Source organism: Muscardinus avellanarius, assembly GCF_963383645.1.
Source record: "Muscardinus avellanarius genome assembly, chromosome: 2".
Taxonomy (NCBI): Eukaryota; Metazoa; Chordata; class Mammalia; order Rodentia; family Gliridae; genus Muscardinus; species Muscardinus avellanarius.
The window spans coordinates 67,002,503-67,014,576 of record NC_137787.1 but is presented as its reverse complement, the minus strand read 5'-3'; the positions used below and the strand labels follow the sequence as shown (position 1 = coordinate 67,014,576).

General features: G+C 40.0%; 1 protein-coding gene across 2 annotated transcripts in view; it reads left to right on the top strand.

The window, feature by feature from the left end:
* Positions 1 to 12,074, top strand: part of CERS6 (ceramide synthase 6) — a gene marked incomplete at both ends in the record, with an annotated part of 306,258 nt that overhangs the window by 293,718 nt on the left and 466 nt on the right. The window contains 2 exons of one of the 2 annotated variants that reach the window (XM_080719886.1): positions 9,003 to 9,159; positions 9,764 to 9,787. In XM_080719886.1, coding sequence (XP_080576012.1) covers positions 9,003 to 9,159; positions 9,764 to 9,787 — 181 coding nt within the window. The remainder of the gene's footprint in view (positions 1 to 9,002; positions 9,160 to 9,763; positions 9,788 to 12,074) is intronic. The other variant, XM_080719887.1, reaches the window with a different exon arrangement.

Sequence of the window (12,074 nt, the reverse complement as noted above, 5' to 3'; positions counted from 1 at the left end):
GAGAATAATTTTGTTGGGATTTTAGGCTTAAATGGGATGATGGGCCAAAGTGGGGAAACCAATTAATCCTAAATGGGTCATTTAAGAAAAAAAGGGCCTAGAATATGGCTAGTAGAAACCAGATCATTAGCCTATTCCAATCAGCATTCTTACAGCCATAATCTAAAGATGTGACCATGGAATTTAAAGGAAAGGAGATTTATTTTCTTAAGGTTTCAGGCTCAATCCATGTGAAGCTGGGGACCGTGAATCTCAGGGCATGGCGGAAGGAAGTGGAGAAAGAAAGAGCACATGGGCTGTGCTCACATCATGGAGGCTGGAGGCAAGAAGGTGAAGGCGAGCCAGGGAGGAGGAGGAGGAGGAGGAGCTATATATATCATCCTCAAGGCGGCACCCCCAGACACCACCTCCTCCAGCCACACCCACGGCCTGCTGGGTACCACCCGAGCAAATTCATTTCAATGGATTTATCCACTTCCGGGATTACAACCCTCAGGACTCAATTATAACCAACCCTCTATATTAATAATGAGCTCTGTAGGGGACAGAAGCCCACATGGGGCGGGGGGCAAAGAAGGACAGGCCACAGGGAAGGTCTTCACAAATGCAAAGCAGCATCTCTGTGGCACTATGGTGATGAGTTGGCCTTGAGCCTAAGCAAAGGGTGAAGGGCTAAGAAAGGCCTGGGAGGGCTGCAGAGCTTGAGCTCTGCAATTCTAGGGCCCAAGGGCCTAGACCAGTAGACGGGGTTCAAATCCCGGCCTGCCCGCCGCCTAGCTCTGACTTTGAGATTGTTATTTACAATCTCTGTGCTTCAATGTCCTCATCTGAAAAATAGGGAGAACAGTAATACCCACTGTGGGGTGAAAATAGAATGTATCCCAAAGGGTTTAGGTTTATTTTATGAAGACTAAGGAAGTTAACATGTAAAACCTAATAAGTTAATATGTAAAGCCTACTATTTATTTTCAATCAACACTAACTAGCATCAGGATTAACTACACAGGACTGTCCTGAGGACATTGAAAAGACACAGTGAAACAATGTATGTCAGAGAGTTGGCACTGTGCTAAACTTACAGTAACTAGTCAATAAAAATCAGTTACAAGCAACCAGGAAAAAGTCTCTTTTACTGGCAGATACACAACAAAGCCCTTGACAGACAGTGGAAAACAAGCCTGTTAGGATCAGGATACATCCTGAACCACACAGCTTAGCTAGGAGGACTCAGGCTGGGAGATCAGGAGCACAGAGAAAAGCCTGGGCAGGGGCAGGGTTAGGAATGAAGGCAGATAGGAAATGGGTACCAGTAGGCCAGTAACTAATTTTTAGAAAACCTCTGCCCCAGCCAGGAAGTCAACAGTTACAAACTTCCTATGATAAGGGATTCTTTATTCCTAAGTCTTGCTGCACTATGAATGAAGGTAAAAATAAATGAATTGGCCGGGCGTGGTGGCGCACGCTTGTAATCCCCGCGCTTGGGAGGCAGAGACAGGAGGATCACGCAGGTTCGAAGCCAGCTGCGCGCGCTGGCTTAGGAGACCCTGTTTCCAAATAAAAATGTAAAAATAGGTCTGGGAGTGTAGCCCGGAGGTAGAAGGGCTTCCAGGAACCCCAGTACCACCAAAAAAAAAATAAAAAGTAAAAAAATAAATGAATTGACCCCATGCCTTATTTGTATAGGGATACAGATACAGACAGTACTAGTATTTCCATTTCTAAATGAACCCGGGTTCAAGTTTAGATTTCTATCAGGGATGAATAAATCCCTTGTCTTTTTGCTATAGACTAATAGCAAAGTGACCCTATCATTCAAGGTAATTAGGCACCTAACCCCAAGCTACCCAGAAGCTGTCCTCCCCAGTCAGGGAACTTGCTAACTACAATGGTGTCATGCAGAGGTTCAAGATGTGGGTAGGGGTGTCTTGTTAAAAGGGAGTAAATTGCAAAGATGCTTTTCAGCCTTTTACCAAGCCTGACTTCCAACCCTTGACCGAAATGCAATTTAGACCTGGAGTTTTTCTCAAAGAAAAAAAAATGGACAAAAAAGCTTTTCTTACAGTAATTAATTACCTGAATTTTATGTTTTAAGTGCCCATGGTTTCTATTTAGTATAATTTTACACACATTTCTATCAGCATCTACTTTACAATGGGCAAACCATTCTAGTAGATTATTAGTAATCTTTAGTTAAAACCCACTTTTCTCTTATGTTTTGTATAAATCAAATGCATTTATGCAGGAGAAACACATGTCATGAGATGTACTGAGATCTGTTTAGGAAGATAATGACAAGACCATTCAAACTTGAAGCAAAGCAAAATAGGTGTGTGTGTGTGTGTGTGTGTGTGTGTGTGTGTGTGTGTGTGTGTTACTGAGGATTGAACACAAGGGCATTCTACCTCCAAGCCACACCCCTTTTTAAAAATTTTTTGGTGTTACTGGGGATGGAACCCAGGGGCTTTCTACCTCCAGGCTATACTCCCAGGCCTATTTTATAGTTTATTTGGAAACAGGGTCTCACTAAGTTGCTGAGAGCCTCACTAAGTAGCTAAGTAGCTGAGGCTGGCTTTGAACCTGTATGATCCTCCTGTCTCAGCCTCCCAAGTGCAGGGATTACAAACATGCACCACCATGCCCAGCTCTCCTACCCCTTTTTATCTTTTTGTTTTGAAATATGGTCTCACTAGGTTGTTGAAAGTCTTGCTAAGTTGCTGAGGTTGTCCCTGAACCTACAATCCTCCTGGCTCAGCCTTACAGGTGCTGGGATTACAGGTGTGTGCCACCACACCCAGCCGGCTAGGGTAGCCAAATTTTTTATTACAAAGTGCATTTTATTTTCCAAATGTTCTTGTTGGTATTAGATAGCACTCCTCAAAACGAAGCCCTAACTGACTGCTTCCTGGAGAAGAAATCATGGCTCTCTTTGCATATTTGATGTGGGTCTGCTTACTGTTGTGATTCTTTTTTTTTTTTTTTTTTTTGGTGGTACTGGGTTCCTGGAAACCCTTCTACCTCCGGGCTACACTTCCAGACCTATTTTATATTTTTATTTGGAAACAGGGTCTCTTAAGCCAGCAAGTCTGGCTTTGAACCTGCGCGATCCCAAGCGTGCAACACCTCACCCAGCTGTTGTGATATTTTAATGTAGATTGTTTTAGAAACATACAACCCAAACTCAGATGGAACTTTCCAGTGGGAATAGAGGGAAGAAGGTGCAGAGACAAAACTTGTAGTTACTTGCCACAACCAGAGGCCATGATCTCATCTAAAACATCCACCTGTTACTAGTCCACACAATGAGAACACCTGGGCCATCTTTAGTATAATCAATTACCATTGTGTGTGCCTGGAGTATTTTATTTGATTTATTTTTATCTATTAATGTTTGTGGTGCTGGGGGTGGAACCCAGGGGCATTCTACCTCTGAGCTACATCCCCAGCCCTATTTTATTTATTCTTTATTTTGAAACAAGGTCTCACTAAGTTGCAGAGAGCCTCACTAAGTAGCTGAGGCTGTTCATGAACCTGAAATCCTCCAGTCTCAGCTTCCCAAGTACTGGGATTACAAGTGTATGCCACCACACCTGGTACCTGGAGTATTTTATTTTATTATTTTATTTTATTTTTCCTGGACTATTTTTAAAGTAAGATGGCGCTGAAAGTGAGACTGTTGATCCAGATTTACATATTAATGATAGCAAATTTAAACTCTCATTTGGACATCGCAATAAAAGTGAAAAGAAATTAAGCATTGAAGGTGGCTTCAGTGAATGAGATGCCAATGGGGATCTTTTTACACTGTTTGACATTATAAAATGTCCCAAATCCCAGACTTTAAGAGGGAAGGCAGAATGCCTTAGTCACACTGATACTTAGAATGCAAATGAGTACAGCCCTAAGTAGCCTATTAAAATGAGACTACTCAGTGTTTTTTTTTTCTTTTTTTTGCTTAACAAGAGGTTGTAAACTTTTCTGCATAAAGGTATGCATCCCATCCCCTACATATCCCATACATTATTTCTATGATAACCAAATTTAAGATACAAAATCCACAAAAAGTAAGAATGAGCAAGCTAACTACAGGGCATAGCCAAATTAAATTCTTATGATTTGCTAAACACCCATGAAAATGGCCCAGTAAGGCTCAGCTGTTGGTTAGTAAGCAGGGCTCCTGTACATGGTCAACCAGTGGCCCGAGCTCGGCTTTGCCCCGCAGCTATCCGCCTCTCTCAGGAGTCAGGCAGGGAGGCAAGGGCTCAGCCTAGAGAATCTACAGTCTCATATTTGATGGGATGCCTTAGAAGGGAGTGCAATAGAGACCAGGTTTCTTCTTTGCGGGGGCTCACATTGAGCAAAAGGTTCTGGCAGAACCAGCCCCTGTGAGCGTGCTTTGTGAATGTGTGGTGTGCCACCTAGTGGTTAAGTAGAGCCTCACAGCGATGAAGAGCCAAATGGTCTTTTCCTTCTGTCTCCAAGCTCTCTACCACTTGAGTTAAGAGATTTGATGCTTTAGAGTAACTACTATTTGGGAAAGAAAAAAAATATTTTCTTAGAATCAATACATTAGTCACAAATTATTGTGGTAAAGAAAACATTGATATTACAGTAAGTATTCAAGCTAGGAGTTGCAAGTTGACAGGGTACAAATGTTGTTTGGCCCACAGAGTACTTCTTACATTTTATTTTAATGAGGTATGATTCACACATACAGTGTAGTGCACAAGCCTTCAGGATACGGCTTTACCAATATTTGTACATTTTTACAATTTACATATGGATAGCCTATATAATCACTGCCCAGATCAAAACATGGAAGTTTCCAGAAACCCAAGAGCATCACCCCTATTCATCCTCCCTCAAAGATAGCCACCATGCTCACCATCATCATAGATGTGTCATGGAATCATTAAACTATATACTCCTAGTTCAGACCTCACAGAAAGAATAAAATCCCATAATCAACACTTTAATAGTTTGTCCAAAAGGAAAACCTAGGCTTACTGTTTTTCAGAATCCTGGTGTCATGATGTCATCTCTCTACCCACTGTAAATTCCTAATACACTGTTTACTGAGTGTATTTTCCCAAGTATTCTACAAGCAGACAATTAAACTTTCAACAAAATCCCATGGCATCTCAGAAGTGCCACGGACTGTCACAGCAGAGCTGATGATTTCTGATGCGGCACTTCAGAAATAATTGTGAATGCCAGGTTGCTCACAACTGCCTTGGCATCCTCTTCAAATTAAACCCAGCGGCAGCCCTAGAGTTGCAATGGTGAGAAAGTCTCTTGACTTGTACTCTAGCCAAGGCAAATTTATGATGTGGAGCATAATGCGGTCCCTGCAGCTACCACACAGGACCACCTTCTGCTCCAGTGAAACTAAGTTCGTCTGAACATGGAACTGTATAGTTCCTGTATCAAGACGCAGAGCTAATATTAAGACGGAATTGTCATTATGTAAGCGCTTTCCTGTGCATACTTCTTTATTTTATCGGTGGATAAGCAGGTACAGGGTTAATCAATACACATATTTGGCAAACATGTTACTTCTAGGTATTTGGGGAGGTTCCAGAGATAGAAAAGTGTGTGGTATGTGAGTTCTTCTGCATGACCACAAAATTGAGCCTTTTTCGATCTGTTGTCCCCTGGCCTGCAAGCTGGCATTTTAAAAAACCACTGCCTCTTAGGAGAATCAACAAGGCAGCAATATAGGCATTATCCTAACATAATCCTTGTCACAAATAGTATTTTTCTGATTCCATGTCATGAATTTGGAAAATAGAATAATGTAAAAAATATGTAAACCAGGCGTGGTGGCTGGTGCTTGTAACTCCAGTGCTTGGGAGGCTGAGACAAGAAGCTCTCAGGTTCAAAGCCGGCCTCAGCAAAGTAGCAAGGGTCTTAGCAACTTAGTGAGACTCTGTTTCCAAATAAGAAATAAAATTGGGCTGACGGTGTAGCTTTGGTGTAGCTTAGCGGTACAATGCCTCTAGGTTCAATCCCCAGTACCAAAACAAACAAACAAACAAAATACATAAAATTCCTTTATCTACCAAAGCCCTATTGTAATAGATTTGACTAATTTCTCTAAAAGATTTTTAATTCCTCCCTCTCCCCCCATATTTTATGAAGCTTAATTGATACTATGAATTTTTCTGTATCATTAGAAACCCTTGAAATAGGTTTTAATTCTTTGGCTGACTTCATAATTTCTGAAATAACAATGAAAACTAATTTGTTAACCATCCTCTCCTATGGAATATTTTTATTGTTTGTTGTTTTAAAAATATTTATAGATATTATATCTGTATTTGAAATTAAGTTTTTTATTTCTTTCCAATACTAATGATCAGAACTTCTAGAATAGTGTTAAATAATAATGAAAAAACTGACTGACTCTGCTTTGTTTCTGCTTTAAAAGAAGTAACTCTAGGGTTTATTAGTATACTGATTTGAAAGGGTTAAAAGCCATAGTAAGTCCTTTTAATCTTCATTTTTAAACACTGGAAGCTTATGGTATTGTTGAAATAATTAGGTTTGTACTGATTTGGCCTCTGAATATGAAAATTATATTAATTTAATAAGATCTCCTTCCTCATAGTGAACCCTATTGTATCATGCAGTATTATACTTTCAGTAAAGGTTTAAATTCAATGTCATACTATTGTTGTTAGGATATTAGTATATATGTTTATTATGCATTTTTAGAGAAAAGTATTATGGCAGGATTAAAAACAATCTGTTGGAACTGAGCATAGAGACACACACCCGTAATCCCAATATTTGGGAGGCTGAAACAGGAGAGTTTCAGGTTTGAGGCCAGCCTCAGCAACTTAGCAAGACTCTGTTCACAAACATATCAAAGTGAATCACTAAGCCAAATATGAGAATGAGGGAGTGGGGAAGGAAGCGGGGGAGGGCTAATTGATCTGTGCATGTATGCCTCTACCATCTTGTATGACTACAATACACCAATAAAAATAAAATAAAATAAAAAAAGATGAGCTGGGAGTATAGGTTGGACTTAGAATGCCCCTGGGTTCAATCCCCAGGATCACCACCAAACAACTGCTGGTCTCATTCTAGTCTATAAAGGGGGTTGCTGAGATTATGGGGTGGGAACCTATTCATGTCTGTGTCTCAGCCTCCTCTTCTTCTTGACCTCTTATCCCAATTGCCACAAGTATTTTTTTTTCCTTTTATGAATTCACAGAGTACTTTTCTGAACCTCTCTAAAAGCACTCATCACACCATTTCTTCTCTTGAAGTTTATTGTATTTGTCTTCTGTTTGTGTGAAGTGGCCCATAGAATCAGGCTGGTCCTAGCAAAGTGCTGAGTAGCAGGTGCCAGAGATGCACTTAGATGAGTTTTCTTAAGAGCATCCTTAGATCTCCCATCCAGCCACAGTAGCTGGTCCACTGAGGAGGAGGGCAGGGAAGTCAGAGTGATTCCAGCATTATATGGCGCCATGCAGCTCTGTAGCAGCAATGTGGGTCCAGCAGGTCTAGGACACAGGCAAAGACCAGAGCCAGGCGGCAGAACCAGCCTTCGTGTATCTGCTTCAGGCAGTTGCGCTGTCCTACTTCTGAGGGTGGATTAGAGAGCCAGTTCCTTCAAATAGCTTTCACTCCTCAAGTACATACTCCTACCTACTCTTAAAACTAAATATATTCTTCATAATCTGATGATGATTTTTTCTCTTAAAAGATCCTCCAAATATTTTTTCAAGGCAGCACTCCGAAAGGATGTCTTTCAGCTGTCGATTCTTTCCTGGAAGAAGCCATACAAAATGAAGAGCCCTCTACTGGCCCCCTACTAGCTAGCAATCAGCCTAGGTCTCACACACATTCTACTTCCCAGTATGTAAGGCCTGTGGTTTGCACTTAACAAATGTTTCCGGGGTTAATCTTTTTCCTTGCAATGTAATGATATTGAGTAGTGTTCTTCACACTTATTAAGAGCCAAAAGCAACTTCAAAGACCATGCAGACTTTTATGAGTAGTTAGAAGCGTCATATTAAAAATGAATGAAAATTAATGGAAGAAATAATGACAGAAGTGAAGTAGAGTAGAAATCAAATGATGTAGCAATTCCATTTCTGGGCATTTGCTCAGAATATGTATACTAGAAGAGCTACCTGTGCACCCATGCTCTCTTAGCAGCAACCCAAGTGTCTACTGATGAAAGAATAGGTAAGTAGAATGTGGTCTATACATGTAACTCAGCTTTGAGGAAGAAAATTTTAACATTTTCTGCAATGTGTATGAACCTTGAAGACATTAGGCTAAGTGAAATGTACCATCAAAAAAGATGAGTGTATATTCCACCCATATGTGGTTCCTGGAGAAGTCAAGTTCATGGAGACAGGAAGTAAAACATGGTTGCTGGGTGTGGAGAGGATATGAAGTTACGGTTTAATGGATTCAGAGACTTAGTTTTGCAAGAAGAGTTCTGAAGGCGGATGGTAGTGACAGTTACAGCACAGTGTGAATTCACTTCATGCCAATTAACTGTACACTTGAAAATAGTTAAGAAGAGCTGGTCATGGTGGCGCATGCTTGTAATCCCTGTGCTTGGGAGGCTGAGACAGGAGGATCACACAGGTTCGAAGCCAGCCTCAGCTACTTAGTGAGGCTCTCAGCAACTAAGTGAGACCCTGTTTCCAAATAAAATATAAATAGGTCTGGGAGTATAGCCTGGAGTTAGAAAGCCCCTGGGTTCCACCTCCAGTACCACAAAAGAAGGAAAGAAAGAAAGAAAGAAAGAAGGAAAGAAAGAAAGAAGAAGGAGGGAGGGAGGAAGGAAGGAAGGAAAGAAAGAAAATAGTTAAGAAGGTAAATTTGGGTTCTGTGTATTTTACCACAACCATCTTGCTTCGAAGGGAATAGTTTGGGAAATTGTTGGCCTCGGTGCTTCCATGCAGTGATTCTGGTTCCTTTGACAGAACAGTAAATGCTATGTTTAGTAATTATTCTTTTCTTCTTCTCCTTCTTAGGGTGTTAAATACTACAGTATTTGAAAGTTGGGAGATCGTTGGACCTTTCCCTTCCTGGTGGGTTTTTAACCTACTGCTGTTGCTAATACAAGGGTTGAACTGCTTCTGGTCTTACTTGATTGTAAAAATAGCTTGCAAAGCTGTTTCAAAAGGCAAGGTAAGCTAAAATTTACAACTTCCGATATGTCCCAGAAAATTTTCTGGGTTTTTTGTTTTGGTTCTCTGAAACAATTATTGTTTCAGATTTCATCAAAATTGGTGTCATTTCTTCAACTTTGAGCAAATCCACCCAGTACAAAACCTGAGTTATTTTATTTCCTTTAGTTCACTTTTAAAGTCTTTTTATTGCTTTGTTGATGATGATGATGCCCAGTGATCTGCATTTTCAATTTTAGATTTAACGATGATATACAATTCATTGTGTTCTTCCTATCCTTTTCTCTGTCCCCCTTGATCTTTCTCTGATTATTTTTATACCAAACATATATTGGATATTTTATACCACACAGATCTTTCCTTCTATGAGAAAGGTCAGTCGGCACAGTATGTCATTTAAAAAAGAGAAAAGAAACCTCTCTCAAATTGAAGAATAAGGATATTCATGACTTTTCCAGCAATATTTAAATCTCTTTAATTAAAAATGGACCCATGAGGCTGACTTGAACCTCAGCCCCTTTGCATAGAGCAATGACTTTCTGGATTGTTCTCTATGACATTTTCTTACTTCATTGTTTGTTCTCTTCCTCCTGCCACCCTGGAAGGCTGGGAAGTGGAACCCTTTACATGTAAGTTTCTCGTTCTGTCTCTTCTGGTCCTGCTGCAGGGGCACACACATGCGTAGGGTTTAGGCATATTGTCCGCCTTGTCTGTTGCCACTGACTGAAAGTTCTCTATGAGGTATACTTTCCATCGGGTGCAAAAGATATGAGGAACAGCTCCTGTCAGTACTCTTTTAAAATGAGCGTGTAGTCTGTATATTTTGCATGATGCAATAAAAAAAGGATAAGAATGTCTTTTGTTGGTGTTTATCACATTGGCCAAAAGACAGAAATAGACCAAAGTGAAATAGAAACAAAACTAGTTGAGTTGGGGAGGATCGATGTAGTGCAGAATAGAGGCTTGGGCATCAGCCGGTTGCCTGATCTTTACAGAGCCATGGGTAGCACGTGACCACTTTGTCTTCACCAAGGTCCACAGAACTAAGCCCCTTCATTAGGGGAAATTGAGGCATCTACTCATCTACACTGGAGCCAGCTCTTGGTGGCAGTTCCTATATAAATCCAAAATATTTCCATCAGTTAATTCCCTAGCACTGAGGGTTATTTTTTTTGTGACATCTTACTCTTTAATGTGAGCACATATTTCTATTAAAACATTTCTTGTCTTCATTTGGCTACAGATTAGACTAATGTGCACAGTCCTGTCAGTGTGATAATAACTAAACATGTGAGGGTATAGTGGGTTCAATTATTTGTGTTCTTTTTGCATTGCTGTTTCCACCAGAAATAGCATCTTCTCTCTCACTTTTTTTTTCCTTTGTTGTTGTAAAGAGATGACAATTAATTTCATTTCAGCTCTCAAGCTTCAGAATTTTTAACCAACATTGCTGCACCAATCTGGGAAAATAAAATCAATCATATGGCCAAAGGTTATTTTTATGGGTTAGTTTGAAATATTCAAAATTGTCCTTTATTTGAAGGAAGCACAAATATAGATTTTTTTTCCAAATGCAATTAAAAATTATCTTACTAGGCATGAAAATTTAAAATAATCATTCTCTGCGAACTAGAATTTTTTATTATCAGCTTAATTTATTACAAACAGACTTATAAACACAGTGGAGCTCTACAATAATGTTGTCTTTGCTGACCCATGTTCTTTAAATTGACATATACTTACCATCTAGTCATGTTGGTGTCTCAGTATTTTAAGTTCTTTTGATGAGATGGTCTATGTGAGTGCAGTCTCCTCTCCAGGGGTACTGGAGTGAGTAGGGTTCAAGTGAATGGTATTTATTCCATCACTGAATAGAATGGAGCAATAGTTCTCAGCTTGTACTTGCAAGAGATGACATTCCCATCCACCTACAAGAGATGACATTCTCTCAGGCTAATGGTACCTTCTCAGGAGTGGTAGACTCCAGGATTCTCAAGTTGGTATAGTAGTGGCACAGAGAAGAAAGGATGTGGAAAATTCCCCAAAAAATACCTCTCAAAGACTACCAATCTCCTCAGCTCAAACCTTAGAGAATCACAGGAGACCACACTGGGGAAAGTTTTTATGCAGCTAGACCAATAGGTCCCTTTGACTACCCCACTTAAAAACTTAAGTAAGCAGTATTCACTTACTCAAGGGCCTTAAAGCCTGTTGGGTAAAAAGGCTGCTAGTAATTTAGACTTATGGAGTAGGAGTTTCAAACTATTTTAATTTTAAAAACAATAGAGTAACTGGACATGGTGGCACATGCTTGTAATCCCAGCATTTGGGAGGCTGAGACAGAAGGATTGAGGTTCATGGACAGCCTCAGCTACTTAGTGAGGCCCTTTGCAACTCAGACCCTGTTTCAAAATAAAGAATAAAAAATACAGAGCTGGGGGTGTAGCTCAGAGGTAGATTACCCCTGGGTTCCATCCCCAGTACTGCAGAAAAAAAAAAACAACAACAAAAATAGAGTATTTCCTTAATTTCCCCTGAAGTTCCTTTCTTGCTAGAGTAGTAGGATTTTTATGGTAAGATATAGATTATGTCTTGATGCATTATGTTGCCATGAGATCTAGTCAGTGGATTTTCCCCTAGAAAGAGTTCAAGCTAGACCTCAAACAGCAGGCTCTTTAAATGCTTTCTGATGCCATTAAGTTGTTATGTGACTTATAAAATAAAAATTCAAATTAATTTTAACAGACAGAAAATAAACACTGCATTACAAAGCCAAATAGGGATGATTTCTTAAGTGATCTGTGCTGGTGACTATCTCCCTTAGTGTGAATGAGAGCTGACCATAATTCTCAAGGAGAATGCAGTCATTAGAAAGTAAATTGATCCATTTGTACCCATTTCTATAATAATATTCCA